Raw genomic sequence first — 15,735 nt, 5'->3', positions numbered from 1 at the left:
ATTGCTCTTTGGGATGTTGGGAGTGGTAGGAGGGCAAATTTGTTTGCCTGGTTGCTGCTGCCACCTTTTCCTGGCCAGAAGCACAAGGCAGGAGAGAGGTGTGCCTCCGGTGCCAGGGGAGTGATGGGCCTCCCCCCTCAGTGTAGTGAAAATTCCTTGTCCTTCATGTGGTAATAAGTGAGAAGTAGGTGTGTGCATTAGTGACCAGTTACCCACTGCGGGCAGTCTTGGTACCTTGCTCTGCAGATATCTGTGGCTTCTGCCTATGAATGGGGGGGCTGGTACCTTGCTGTAGCAAAATTTTCCTTGTTCAAGAACCCCAGCACCGCTGTCACTGAATTCTTACAACTCCCACCTGCTCTGCTTGCTGCTTTAAAAGGAGCAGGTGGGTATGAGCAAATCATATACTGGAAGGGGCCTGTAATCTCAAAGCGTATACAACTGGTGGTTAATTCTTGTCTCTGTGCCCCCAGGCATGTTCTGGGCCAACCCCAGCAGTCTTGCTGGTTTTGAGGGTCAGGGTTAGGTAAGGATAGGATCCCTCTGGGAGCGTATCTGCAAAATAATATGCATGAGGTTCCAAAGAGACTGCTCACTCATATTCAGAATTGTGGTGGGAGCTTATGTACGGAGCAGTATTTTAGTAGCGAATTACCCTTTCTGGGATTCTTTATCCACAATATAGAAGCCTCTAATCACCTGCCCAACTCTTTCGAATAGATGTTTGCAAGAAGATGTGGGCCAAAATGCATTAAGCCAGTTTGAGGTATGTTCTTCTTTTTAGGGAAGAATTAACTCTCATCTGCCTCCCCCCACGGTGTTCAGGCCCCTACACTCACCATCCCTCAGCTTTTTTGCAGGCACAATTTGGTGTTTGCTAGTGTTTATACCTGTATGTTTATTATATGGAAGGAAGAAGTCCTCAGGACTGGCTCTGGGTTCAGTGCTCATCTCCTGCTACTGACTGACGGAGGTGAGATGGTGGGGGGAGGTGGGACTGGTCCCCGCGCCACGATGGAGTTACCAAATGAAGGTGCTGGCCCTGGGAAGAGGAGGGGGGGGAGCGATGCTTACGGCTGGAGGCTGAGGAGTTAGTGCGGGGGAGGGATTACAGAGGGGAAACATGAGAAAAGGGGGCAGCTGAGGGGGGGCCGTGGAGAAAAGAAGGGGGCGGCAGAGGAGCTACGGCAACTGCCCCCGGAGGAAGCCGCCACCCCGCTGCGAGCCCCCGGGGCCCGGCGGGGCGTTAAGCCGGGGGCGAGCTGGTTTCGCGGGGCTTTCCCGGGGGGCGAGGGCCCGGCGAGGGGGTGGGGTGGGGGGGGACACGACGGGGACACCCCGGCGATCCAGGCCGCCTTTTGCGGCGCGCCCCGCGGGTGCCGCGCCGCCCAGCCCCGCCGCGATCACATGCTGGGCGGCCGCCGCCGCCGCCTCCCGCCCGGCCCTCGGCTCCTCGGCTCGGCTCGGCTGGGCTCGGCTCGGCTGGGCTCGGCTCCGCTCCGCCGCTCGCCCCGCTGCCAACCGCAGCCGCGGCCCCGCCGCTCCCCCCTCCCTCGCCCCCCGCCGCCGCGTCCCGCCGGGCCCCGCCGAGCGCGGCTCGGCCCCGGCTGCAGGGCGAGAGCAGGAGCAGGAGGAGGAGGAGGAGGAGGAAGTGTCTCGGCGTGGCGAGCGACCGCGGACCGCTGCGAGCCGCGGAGGGGGAGCGGCCGCGGCGGCTCCGCTCCCGCCCGGCCGAGGGCTTTCTCGGGAAGGTTTTGCTGCTGTTCCACGGAAAATCGGGCCGGGTGAAGCCGGAGGGTTGGCGGCTGCAAGGACTCTTTAACCTCTGCAACACCTTCTCCGGAGAGTCACTTTTCTCCCCTGAAAATCAGCGTTGCGTATTTTCCTTCGCCTGGTTCTTCGTAGTTGAAAAATAGACTTCAAAGGAGACGTGCGGCAGAACACTTCGGTCGGTTTGGGGAAGAACTGACTGTGGTACTGACTTTTTTTAAGGCTCAAACGTTGGAAGTTTGGCGTAGAAGGGAATATGGTTTGAATTTTTCGGTAGCTTTTCAAAGCCTTTTTTCCCCCGCCTGTTTTCAGTTGCTGTGTAGGTAATACCTTTTCTTCTATCGACAGACCTTAAGCTAAGAACGTTGTTTGGCTGTTGTGCCGATTAACAAGATTTTTTTTTTTTTCTTTTTTCCTTCCTTCTGCTGACATACTGTTTTTGTTATCTTTTATCACAGAAACGTTTTATTAAGGGGTTGAGGCAGTACGGCAAGAACTTCTTCAGGATCCGAAAGGAGTTGCTTCCGAATAAGGAGACCGTAAGTACATTTGTACTTTATGTAATTTGCTTTTTCTCTTGCTGCTTCAGTGTTTGATCTTACGAAACTGTTTCCTTTTCACCCTGAACTGAATTCTCTTCAGACAAATGGAGGAGAAACCCACAGCCTGAAAAGGTAGCTGTAATTTTTAGTGCAGTTTTCAGGTCTTAGTGTATGAAAGATGTTACATAAAATAGTCGTCATTGCTGGACGGAGTCGCTAAGGTTGGATGAAGTGTATTTATGGAGACCAAATCTAATTTTAAATTCTGACATTATGATGGGATAATACATTTATGTCACCCACTTGGGCTCAAATGGCAGTGGGTAATTAAAGAAAGCCAAAACAAAATCTAATTGAATCTGGAAGACTGAGGTATGTGCCTGCTCCTGTGAATTCGGCTGTTGTATTTAACTCTTCACGTTCCTGAAACGTGTGGATGGCAAGCGTGTAACTTCAGTTTCTGAATTGATTTGTGGCTTATTACTCTACTGAACTTCATAAAGCTTACATAACTGTCATGCTATCGAAAATCCTGGCAAGTGCTTAGAAGGAAGATGGACAGGGAGGAGTGGCTGACTTCTTCAAAGGAAAGAGGGTTTGGGAAGCCTTGGGAATCTAGTTACTTTTCCATTAGTCCTAATTGCCAAGCTTCTCTAGAAGCTTCGGTTTCTATTCTGCAGGTGTCATTTAACTGCTGGGAGGGTGGTTTTGGAAAGCGGTTTTCATATTTGTTCTGAATTGAGAAGGGAAATAATGACAATTGAGTTCGACTATTTTCTAGCAATGTGTTAGAGATCTGTAAGATATTTATTTAAAGCATAATCCGTTATTTAGACTTTTGCTTGTGTGGAATTTGGATGTTCAGTGGGGAAGAGCATTACTATAAAAATATTTTAAAACCTATCACTTCCTGTAGGATGTTTCCATTCTCTTCTGAGATGTTCTTGTTAGACGATGCTGTGATACCACAATCTTCTGTTGGTAAATAGTTCGTAACACCGCATACGTCAAATAGAAAGGGGAGGATGGAATCATTCCCGGGAGTGCCTCGGTTGGTGTATGTGTTCACTGATTCTATTGAGAAAGATGGGAAAACTTCATTAGTGGTCAAATGTAGGTAGACTTTGCTTTAGTATTCTCTTGGATTTTGAGGCATGAAGGCCCAGTGTTGGAAAGATGACAGCTTAGAAGGAATACCAAAGTAGTATGCTTCTTAGCAACGTCTAATAAATCCAGCACACAGCTTAAGCAGTCCTTTCCTCTTTTCTTTAGAGTATCTCCTAGCAATGTGTTTAGAACAAATTGGTGTTTACTTTAGAAGTGAATTCTGCTGATGGGAAAGTTACTGGGACTCAAAACTACTTTTCTAAAGTTTGAATTACAGCAACTGTGAAGTACGCTTTTAAATATAAAATGTCTCTTTGTGATAGAGAAAAACAGTTTACAGGAGAAAGGAAAAGAAAAACGAAAGAGCTGAGGCTTGGGGGCAGATGTCGGACCCTGTTTGTACTACTTGACTTCTACATTTGAACTTGCATATCAGGCCTAAGGCTTTTTGTAAAAGTTTTGCAAGTTTGCAAGTGGTGTGAAACTTTATATAAGCTATCATTTTTCAAGTGTTACGTTTTTCTTCATTAGGTCTAAATTTTCAGTGTAGAGAAGACTAAATACTAAGTTTGAGCAACTGTGAAGCAGAGTGTTGATGGCTTTGAGCAGGCTTTTTTAGCCCCCAGTGGTAACTGATCTACAAATAACCTTTGACCTACAACGGATTGTTTAATCTCTGTTTCCTATTTTTGCCCACAGGTCTCACTTCTGCTTTCTTTTAATTCCCAATCTTTTTCAGACAAAATTTACAGCAGTTTTGCTCTAGTAAGGCATACAGAATAAAAGCTGCAGTAAATAATATTTGACTATCCAGTTTTGTTTTTCCTCCTTAAAGTGGAATAGTGAATAATGTAAATTACAAGGCTGTGGAATTAATTTGTCTGTGTTTTTTCATCACCAAAATAATTTAAGATACTTTGCCTGCCATTTTTCTATTGCAGTGTGAAGTAACCCTCTAGTAATTCCAGAAATGCTAGAAAAAAGGCCTTATTTTCCTGTTTAGCTACCGTATTAACATGAGATGAAACTCTCAAAACTATTATGTGGACGCAGGAGCACTACGGCAACTCCCAAGTTCTGCAAAAGCTACTTGAAAATGAGTCAGGGGCATTCTTGATGTGACTTGCCCTAAATGGAAACCAGGCTATAGGTCAATATGTCCTGCACGTTTCTAATTTATTAGAGTTTACCTTAGCAGTCACTGAAGCCCGTGGGGAGGGGAGCCAGCATTTTTGCCTCTCTGCAAAACCTACTTAAAGTTAAATCTCCTTATTATCATGCTGCTTGTATAATGTGTGCCTTTTTTAGACATTTACATTTATGCTGCTTTCTCTGGGGGAGAACTCTTCCTAATTTTGCCTTAAGCCCTGTGGTTGGAACATGACAATAGTGCAAGATAAGTACTACAACAGAAATAGAAAATTATTGTAGAGTCTATTCTATATTAGAGCAAGCTGTGGCTACTGTACAGGAAGTCAGAATATAGAGGTGAATATGACATTGTATTTCTTTTATGATATTGGAAGATGTAAAGTGGCCAGGGTGAGAGATGAGAATTAGGCCATACTGTGCTAAGTTTTCGCAAGTGTGTTAAGGAATGTCCTATTTGAGTTGTGCCTTTGCTTTTTTTTTTTCTTCCCATAGTTAGTATACAATACCTTTTAAGAAAACCCTGTATTTGTCAATGTGTTTTGACTAATTTAACATAGTTTTTCAACATTTTTTTAGTTGTTTCTTCTAAATTAATAACCAGCAAGAAAAAAATCTTTACAAAAGGAAATACTTAGCGCATTTGAAAGCCGTATGTTTGTTTAGGTCTTCACTTTTCCAGTTTATTCCAAAGTTTATGTCGAGAGGGGTTCCCAGTGGGCGTGAATGTAAATAGCTGTAGTATTCTCTTCAAGCTTTTATAAGCAAGAGACACAGGAACTAAAATAAGCTCTTAGCTGAGCATGCCCTCTGCTGAAGTGGGAATGCTGCAATGGATCAAGGAAAGCCTGGAGTTCTAGGGCTGGATCAGTGTTAGTTAACCTTCTGCTACTGTGGAGAAAAACTGTCTCCATGTAGATGAGCTTAAATAAAACTGCTGAAACTTCCTTGGGTTCCCATTGAACTCTGTCTTAAATCTAGCTCCTCACCTCTGTTCACATGTATCCTTCTTCCTTTCCCCTTCCTCCTGAATAGGTTTCTCATAGTTTCAGCTGTAGTTGAGTGGGACAGCTGGTGAAGTGTCCTGCTCTCATTTGGTCCGTGCTTAGCAGCACCTTTGATTCTTCTACCTGGTAAGGTGGGAAATAAATTTAGGAGGCACCTATTGTGACATGAACAGTTTTTTCATTAATAAGTTTCATTTAAACTCGTATGGTGTGAGAATGCAAGGTACACAGCTGACAAAGTTTTTATAAGTATACGATTTGGCTTTAAATGTGGTCATTCCCCTCCCGTCCATTTTAGAATAATTTGCTAGAATTTAGTGATAATACGGGATTTTCAAAGTATTTAAAGTTTTCCTGCTCTGAATTCTTCAGGTGATTACCCTGAACTACTTGAATTTGAGAGTTTTAGAAGCCACCAGCATTGTGAAAGGCCTGGGGTAAATGTACTTAAAAGCCTACAAGGTCGGGGATTGTCTTACTGTGTTCTTGTAAATATATTTAATTCTGTGTTAGTGACGTGCAAAAGGTAAATAGAAGCATGGAATGAACATGAGCAACGTCCAGTCAGAGCAGGAGGAGGATGCCAAGTCATGGTGTCGGCTTGCTTGGAGTTAGGGCTGGGTCCTACCCTTGTGCTGGTCACTCAGAAGCACTTCTCTGAGCTTCATTAGGGCGCAGTTTCAGTTTGCCTGAACTATTTAAGGCCACGGTCCCAGAAAAACAGATCCATTTTCCTCTGGCTGGAGTTCCTGCAGCCTGCTTTCTGTCAGATGTGTTGTCTGACCAGGGGAACTCAAACATCTGATGCTGGTTGATTAGCCGCTAGAAATGGAGGGGGATGCGTGTGGTTGTCCCTTTGGCAGCCCGGCATAGGTTTAAGAATAATAGCATGTTATGTCATTAGCCATGGCATACGCTGCAACTGGTTTGAGGTTTTGGAAACACTGGCTTTCAGGGGAATAGGCTCAAGTACTTTTGACCTTTTCTACCTATCCTTAAAACTGGGCACTTAGCGGAACGTTTTGAGGCTCTCGCGTGACCCCTACTGCGTTCTTCAGGGAAGGTTTGTGGTATGATGGTGACCGTGGTCTAATTGTCTGCTTGTCTTTTTTTCGGGCAGTCCGAAGCTCCTTAGTGAGCCTTGTAGAGCCGCTTGCTTAGTGAGGAGTCTAAAAAGAGGACAGTGAATCTTTGTGGAGGCATATGCAGACTTTGGTCTAATTTTGTTTTGAATTTCCCTATTGAGCACGTAGGTATCTTCGGTGTGTGTGATTTTTGGTTTGGCTGCTTAGCAAGAGACGACAGAGTGCAGTCGAAAAGTCTTGCCTCTGGGTAGATGCTTCTGTATTTAGCTTTAAAACACAGCGTAAACAGAAGTCAAGAATATCAACTGGTTTCCTTCGATCAAAATACCTGCAATGTGCTGTATTTATGTGCATGAGAACTAAGTATGCATCACTTTCTGCTTTAGGAAAAATAGTCGCTCTTCTGATAGCAACATCTTTTTCTCCAAAGTAAATGCTGTTGGGACATATCTCAGAGACTAAATAAGCTGTGCTCTGTTAATGTTAGGAGACAAAATGAGTGCAGTGTGAGCTTTCAGCATAAACTTCTGTTTAATTTTAGATTGGGGTTTAGATAAACAATTTTATTCTTGCCTCATTAATGCTTAATCTTGTGTTACATAATATACAATATTGGCTTCCTGAGTAGGTCTTAAATATAGTCAAATGTGTAGTAACTGAAAGGTCACTGCAGTTACCATATGTGCAGCCTGGCAAGGTGTTTGTCCTCTCTGAGGACATACTGCATACTAATCGTGTCAACAAACAGCCTTAATAATATCATGCAAAATTCTTACGAGCCTATGAAAGGTAAAGATTCTCTCTCCACATAATTGTTCAAATAGCAGTTTTCCTTTGATCAAGAGAGGGGGATAATTAGGTGAATATATTTTGGTCCGTTACTATAAAGTGATTAGTTAGCCCTACATTGACTTTTTAATATTTGCATTTAGTGGTATAACTTATTTGTACCAATAGCTGAGTTTGTGGCATGGGCATTATCACTCTTCTCCCTTCCCAAAGGAAATACATTTTATTAGATGGTATATTCCCCTAATGATAGGATATTAATACATTGCATAGTCAAGGCATATTATTTCCTGACTTGTCTTTGCTGCAGGAGTGTTCAGAAAGGCACAAGCTATGTAAGCCTTTTCTGTTTGAAAGCTGAACCTTTTTCCTTAATAACTTGTTCTAGCCTAGATGCAGTCAGAGCTGAAATTTTCCATTAGAGTTTGAAGCGACTGCCAACATAAACAGCCACTGCTTCTTTTCATTTCATCTCTGCTCACTGCTGCTAGTGCTTCCATGGCGTGGATATTACAGTTGGAGGGTTTTGTTCTTGTTAAAACAGGGACTATAGACTTCACATTTTAAAAACGATAGCCTCAGACTTTTTTTCTTTAGTCATAGCAGATATCCTACTGGGCTTCAGTCCATTTTGAAAAATGGGCAGAGGCATCAGTTGCTTTTCCTCTGTGAGTGAAACCATTGATTCATTTGCATAACAAACTCTTCTGTAGGAAACATGTTGCTTTTTTTTTCTTTTTTTTTTTTTTTTTTTTGAGTGTGGCTATATTACCTGATTGAGGGAGAACACTAATATGTTTGGCTTTAAGGTAAAGCAGTGTACTGAGGAGGCATACAGTAATTCAGTTCACGCTTCTCACCAGGAGCAGAATAAGTAAGCCAAAGAATTTAATGAAATGCTGAGCTCATAGGAGCTGTGCTCAGATGGAGATATTCCTAAATTTAAGTGGCACTGAGCTGAAAGCTGTTTACAAAGACCGGATCATCTGTAAGGGATGTTGGGTATGTGTGTTCACTGTGATTTGGCTGGTTTTTAAAGTTTAACTGTTAAACCTATTGCAAATGTCATCATTTTATTGGATGATAAAACAGAAGTTTTGGAAAGGTCTTTAAAGCAACATAAAGGTTTAACTCTAGTATATACCATGTCATCTTCATCTCTAAAACTGATTTCAGGTCTTGCAGGTGAGTAGAGCTGCTGACTGTATACTTCATTGGACAAGCTTGGGCCACAGTTCCAGCTTAGTGGTTTATATACATCATATGTGTTCCTTTTGTTTCAGTTTCCTGAGTTTCTTCTTTTGACTTAACATATCGTGAAGGTATATGTTCCTTGGCTCTGAAGTCCTTGCTCTGTGACCTGCCTTTCTACATTGACTGTTGGCTTTTAGGGCCTGGTGCCTTTAGTGTGTGGTCGTCTGATTAATGACTACAGTTACATCTTCCAAAGACCAAAATACCCTCTCACATACCTCTGTCTCTTGATTTCAGCTGAAGCAAGTAAAATCAAGGAAAGAAAGTACCTAATGTGCTTTGTTTTTGTTTCAAATCTCTTAAGCTTTCTCTTAAGAGAATAAGAGAACTCATTTTCAATTTTATTATTTTTGTATTCTAAAGGTAAATGACGCTGTTATCAGCTCAAAAACTGAGCTGCTTATTCTTCTTACTAAGAAACCTTCGTAGGTGAAGAGCATAAAAGCAGAAGGTGTATTCACTGTGCCAACTGGACTCTAGAATTGTGTTTAGCATCAGTAATAAATCAACTCTGCACTGTGGTGGGGGCTTTTTATTATTTTACATTACAAGATTGGAACTCATTGTTTATTTTTCTCTGAAGGTTTAGAGGTAGGAGTAAAATATTGTTGCAAGCAAAAGAGGGCCATTAGGCAATTGCATTGAGTTCTGTCAGAGCGCCAAAAAGGACAATTTCTGCTTTGTAGTGAAAGGTATGTAGCTGAACATCTAAGCCAAGATTATTTGGGAAATTGATACAATATTGTCCAAGTCTTCCTCAACAACTGAGATAACACAATGCTGCTGTGACTCTTCATAGTTCTGTTACACTGTGTATTTTCCTCACCTTCTGTTTATAATTCACCATCATAAGGCATTTTGTTTATTTTCTGATTGTGAATTCTCTTTTTTGCATCTGTGCAGAAGGGTATGTGTGACTGGTTAAAATGTTTTTGTTCACCAGCAGCTGTATACTTTTTCTGTATTTTTCTTTCCCTATGACAAAAGATACCAGCTTTTTCTTTTGTGGTAGTTGTCAGATTGTATCGAATACTCAGACATCAATCCTAACGTCCTATGAATCTCAGGTACATAAAATAGTTATCTATTCGGGAATTTGTGCAGTTTATTTTCACAGTTGAGGGTCCTATTCTGGCAAGATGCTTTTCCACAGATGCCGTGCACCAAACCCTTCATGTTGTTTGTTTCCCATGCTGTTAGCAACTGAAGATATGCTTTAAAACATGAAGATGGCTTTCAGAAAGGCAAAAATAAATGTCATCTAAACAACAGTGACGTTTGTGGGGCATCCTGTCCTAGAACAGCGCTAATATTATAAAATTTGGGTAACTCCTTGAAGGAATTAATCTGTATAATCCTGCCTGGTGTCTGATTTTTCAGATGGCTTAATAGAGAAATATTCTCCATGTAATCCTCTCTGGTACTAACTCACAGACCTGCAACTGATATCTCATGATCTTTAATCGTGTACCTGAGGTACAGCACTGTTGGGTGTGGAATTGAAGTTTTACAAGTTAAGAGCTGAGTCAAAAGCAAACTTAGTGACCTGCTCTGGGAAACCAAAAACTTCTGTGGCAAAGCAGGAAGATAAGCCTTGATGTCCTTTATAATAGTTTCATTGATGTAAAAGTGGTGTTGCACAAATCTCATCCTGCAAGTAGTTGATTTAATCTATGAAAGATATACATGAATCAATGGCTTTGTTTTATGGCCAGTTAAAGACTTCTGTTATGCCCGACCATGGCTTTCTAAGATGGTATTGTCTGTTGGGGAGGGACGGGATGGGGCCAAAGGGGACAACACAGTGCAAGTCTCTTTGTTATGCTTCAGATGGTGTCTACCTGGTACCGGTTAGTCCCTCTTTCTTATCTATGCAGCAGGAATGTTAACCTCTAAAAATTCCTGTATGGAGCAGACAAAGGAATGCTTTTTTAAAAGGGTTTTTAGAAAGAGAGGGAGATGTGGCGACAAGTCGTTTGGTTGGCAAATAGTGAGTTTTATGGCAATTGCTCAAGTCTGAGATACTGAAAAACAAACTGCGGTGAAACTCAAGCAGTTTTTGTAGCTAATTCAGCTTGGGTGTTTGAACTTGATGTTTATGGCCTATACGTAGTTGTTTTTTTGATTTTGTGTGTGTGTATTTGGGCCAAATTTCATCCCTAGTTATCCACTGGAAGCCAGCACAAACTGCTCACAGTTAGTTTTCACCAGACTGGTGGCTTGCTTACATTTGAGGAATAAGCATTCTGTCTTGCTACTTGGTTTTTTCCTCCTCAGCACCCACACTGCTTTCTTATCCTAGTCAGGGATAATGAAGATTAATTGCCAATGTACCGTTAAGGGGAAAAAAATGGAGCAGGGGCAGCTAGATTGTAGCTAACATAACTGAGGATGTTATTGAGGTGTTGTCCCAAGTGGTGGCATTCCGTGTGTGTATTCACAGCGGCGTGAGATTCAAAAGGTATTGCAGCAGTTTTCTTGAATTTTTGAGTTCAGGAAGCAAATAAATGTAAACAGCTTTGACCTGTTGAGAGAGTCATGTTACAGGAGGGTCAGGGTGATCTGGAGTGCTTAGTAGTGCAAAGCAGTTTTCAGACCCTTAACACAGACATTCATAAAATTGTTGTCCAGGTTGTGTGGGGTTCAGTAGAGCAAGCCATTTGGTGGCAAAAGATTGTGCACCAGGCAAAAAAAAAAAAAAAATCAAAACTAACTGTTGGCAGAGAGTAAACTATACTTTTAATGCATCTTGCCTGCCACACTGAGCATGAAATTAACTTTCTTCTTATACAACAGATCATTGGCCTTAATCGTCGCTTCCTGCCCCAGATGGCACCGTAAGAACGGTATCTACAGTGTTCTGTTGGCATAGAATCAGCCCCCAAATACATTATTCAGTCCTAAATATCCTGTAATATGCTGCTATAACTGTACTGTGAGAACAAGACAATAACAACTTCAGTAGACAGATGCACTCATTTTGTCATTTTTGTTTCAAACCAGCTGTAAAAAAGAAGCAGTGCTTGATTACTGTTTTTTTGTTGTGTGGTGGTTTTTTTTTTTTCTTGCCAAGGAAAACTCCCAGGAATTACACAGATTTTGGAATAAACTGAAAACGGGGAGTTAAGAATAGTGGCTTTTGTTTAAAGGGGCTGTACCTAGGGGAAACTAAGGCAGTTTGTGGTTATAACAGGCTCTGTAAGCCTTGTACTTTAAGAAACGTTTAACATCACAAGCTGAAATCTGCTGGTTTGTTTTGTTTCCCCTATTTTGTATCTGAAAGAAAAGTGCTTAGGAGTATGACAGAATTCCAATTCTCAGGAAGTAAAAGTGCTAATGGTTACTTGTAGGTGATGGTGGTGGTGTTTTGAGTAAAATCTACTGCTTTTACCACAGCAGCACATAAGGGAAGGGGCCTGTTCTGCAAGATTGGGAGGAGAAAGGCTGCAAATCTGAACCGCAGCCCTGTGTGTGTGTGTATGATCGCGGATTTATAGCAGGGGATACGTCTCCTTTCCCTGACAAGAGGTAGAATGCATTTTCAGGCATCTTAATGCCTTTTGGTATGTGGAAAACCAAAATAATGAAGCTGTGAGCCATGTGAAATGCTTAAGCTTTGGGTTCCCTGTTCCTGCTTCAGACTAGTAAGTGTCTTGCAAGACTGGGGTCCACCACTGGTGCTTTTGTACATCTTCCTTGCTGACTGTGCCTGCGACAGCCTCCCAGGTAGAACTACTTTCTTACGCTGCAGCATCACATGTTCTGCAGTAAAGAAATACAACACACTGCTTCATTTCTTGCTTTTAGTCTAGTGAAGAAGGTGCAGGTAGTGTCGTGTCAAATGTTGAGTAATCAAAGCAGCTTCCACAGCAAACCTGTTGCTTTTTACATCCCTTATTTTTTAAACATCTTAGAACGTCAACAGATGTGTTTTCTTCTGATTTAGCTCTTCTAAGATTAAATTTTTCAATTCCCCTTTTTTTTGTAAGTGTGAACTTCGGAACTTTTTGGGAGATGTGAACGAAAGAGATGGTTTCCTAAGTAGTCGCTGTATTTAAGAACTTGGAGTCTTAGGAAATAGACAAAGTGTTATGAGATTAATGACAAAATCAAAAATGTTGACTACTGATGGTTGGGAAATCCGCATTGGCTCTGGTCATCTGGCGTATAGAAAATTGGCAGGGAATGTTGTTTCTTTTTATGCTAACATACTCCTGTACAGCAGTAAGAAGTGTGGCATTTAAAAGATGCTGATAAGTACTTTTATTGCCATGGTGAAATAGATTGTTCTTGTTGGGTGGAACAGTCGATTCCTCTCCTTCCCCTCCCCCACATGTACTTTCCGTGCTCCCTTTTTTTTTCCTACCAGTGCCCATGACACAAACTGAATTATTTTGTACAATGCCTCTAGACCCTAACCTTTAAAGAAAGGGGGAGAGTACATTCCAGGTTATAAAACAGCTCTTTCCTCATGCAATTTGAGAAGTCCTCCCCGTTGTTTAATTCTGGGCCTGCTTTGTGCCTGGTACCTCTTGTTGTGTAAAGCACTAGGACATCCCCCAGGAACCCTTGATTTATTTGGCTAACTCTGCCCTTCTCTGTGGTTCAGAAACCTCTTAATGATCTGTGAAGCTCCAAAATTTTGGAGTTGAACAGTAGTAGTTTTAAGAACCTCCTCTACTACATGAAAGTCTTTTAACACTTTCCACATGCTGGGTTTCTGGCCTCATGAGAAGCTGACCTCCTACAAATATAGTTTGTAAAGCTAGGCGTCCTGGGCCAGGGCTTGTTAATGCTGTTGTGAAATGGGGGGGAGAAAAAAAATGTAATGAAAACTCCGGGCTCTTGGCCAGCAAGGAAGATGTGATACAGTAAACATGTTCCTGTTGCCCTTTGTTACTGTTCAGGTTTGATTAGCTTTGTTTCCTGTAAGCTTAATTACAGTTCTTTTCTTCTTTTTTCTTTTTTTTTTTTTTCTTTTTTTTATGGCTAAGGAGGGGATCTTTGCCAAAGCTCAAGTCTTTCATTACCTGAATTGCAGTGAGGGGGAACTGGAAAAGTAAATCATGGCACCTCCCCAATAAACAAACAAACCTGGGGAGAAAAAAAAAAAAAAGAACCCCCAACGAAACCCCCCCCAGAAGAAACCCCGTTAAACTAGAAAAACAACCCGTTTCTCTCTCCTTTCCTTGTTCCTGCAGCTGTTATTACTTTCCATCTGTTACTTTCCCTTCCCTGAAGTTTCTTTTAGGCCTTTAGGGTTAAGAGTGAATTTAGACAAAAGTGTAATGCTAACTGCATTACTTGGATTTATCTTTTCTATTTAGCAGCACGAGATACGGGAAAGAGGGATTTTGCCATTCTAAATGCTTCCTTATTTCTAAGAGCCCAAAAGACATTTCTTGCCTGTGTATGTAGGAAAGGGTGGAGCATGTAAGCCTCATGACCTCATCAGAGATTGTATACTTGCTAGTTTGTCTGAAAGGTGGGGTTTTTTTTTGCCTGGGCAGTGTTTTTCACATTTGGTTGTTGTGCTTCACTAGAGCTTAGCTGACTTCTCTGCGATTTTGATGTTACACAGACTACACTTTCTGCATAGGTTTCCTTGCATTGTATTAGAGTAATACAGTTGCAGTGTATAATGGCTGAGATACTGGAAGAAGATAATTTACAGAAATAGATGTTTTGTTGGTTTGGACTGCAGTATTTCATACCTTGCAGATTGAGATGTGATTAAAAATAAGTGCCATAAACCTTGCACAGTCTGGATGCTTAAAGGGCATATGGAAAAATGCATTTATCCTAATTCCCACTGTTCAATCAGATCCAGTATGTAGAATAACTCTGTGGGTTGTATAACTGGACTTTCACCTTGTTATGAAGAAGTGACATGGACAAAGGCCTTCCACCTTCAATGCTGTGTTAAAGTTGTATTGATTTAACAATTCCAGCTCATGTTCTTATTCTGTGGCATTTGATGTGATAGATTTTTTTTGTTGTTATTGCCTGGCTTTAGAAGAACATTCTTTTGTTGTGAGCATGAGAGCTTCTAAAAAGAATTTGTCTGCTCACTGTTGGCATAAAGCTCTCCTCCTTATCTTTCCCTTATTTATATACTTTTCAGGTGATTAATGTTTTTGTTTCGGAGAAATCTGTGTTTCTTAAACTTTCAAAAATTACTCAAATTATCTTCAGCTAAAGGATGAAAAGGCTGAAGCTAAAGTCTTGTTAGATTTGAACAACCAGTGAGTTTTAACCCATAGCTCTCCAAGATATATTTGGGAATAATGCATATACTTTTAGAAAGTTTTGTTTAATAGGTGTGTATCTGCTGTAGAGACACAAATGAAGGTTATAAGCTGCTGTTTGTGGGTGTTATGAATCACCCCACTTGCCCTCATGCTTCTGAATATTTTTCCATGGAGCATATTAATAGTGCTACTGAAGAGGAATCAATGGGATTAAGTGTTTATGTGAAAACTGCCCTACCATTTTCCCACCTCATCTGATCGGTCTTTTATAGTCCTTATTCCGTGTTTACACAATGCTGAGTCGCGACTCTGAAAAAACCATGCTGGCATTTAGAAACTGCAACTGTAGAAGTTTTCATTGCTTTAGCAATTAAGTAGTATGTGACAAATTTATGTGAATCACCACTGAATAGCTAGTTTTATATATTTATGTCTGTGCCAAACCAGTGTTAAGTTTTTGGTTTTTCTTTTAATTACTGAAGTTTTGCTTTGACCTTTTCAAGTGAACTTACGTAGAAAAGATATGGGGAATTCTTAAAACTGAGTTTCATGTTGTGTTCGATTGCTTTAGTTGTCATCTTGGAGCTGAAAATGTGGATGGAATCCTGCAGGCTGTAGATAAACAGCCTTTCTGGTGCACTGTTCAGTCTTGGTTTGTCGTTCCATAAAGGTCATGTCAAAAGGAAGAAAAACAAAACAAAAAACCCCAGACTAGCAGCTTTGTCTTATTTTAGGAATAAGAAGTTCTTTGGGCTACTGATTTTTCAGATATTCTTGCTTC

General features: G+C 41.5%; 1 protein-coding gene across 4 annotated transcripts in view; it reads left to right on the top strand.

The window, feature by feature from the left end:
* RERE (arginine-glutamic acid dipeptide repeats) overlaps positions 1-15,735 on the top strand; it is a 254,992-nt gene that overhangs the window by 197,027 nt on the left and 42,230 nt on the right. For all 4 annotated transcript variants that reach the window (XM_074892540.1, XM_074892538.1, XM_074892539.1 and 1 more), the window contains one exon: positions 2,229-2,309. In XM_074892540.1, coding sequence (XP_074748641.1) covers positions 2,229-2,309 — 81 coding nt within the window. The remainder of the gene's footprint in view (positions 1-2,228; positions 2,310-15,735) is intronic.

The sequence above is a fragment of the Strix uralensis genome, chromosome 23 (assembly GCF_047716275.1).
Source record: "Strix uralensis isolate ZFMK-TIS-50842 chromosome 23, bStrUra1, whole genome shotgun sequence".
In the NCBI taxonomy this organism is placed as follows: domain Eukaryota; kingdom Metazoa; phylum Chordata; class Aves; order Strigiformes; family Strigidae; genus Strix; species Strix uralensis.
The sequence above is the reverse complement of the archived record's forward strand: the minus strand, read 5'-3'. Positions and strand labels throughout refer to the sequence as shown.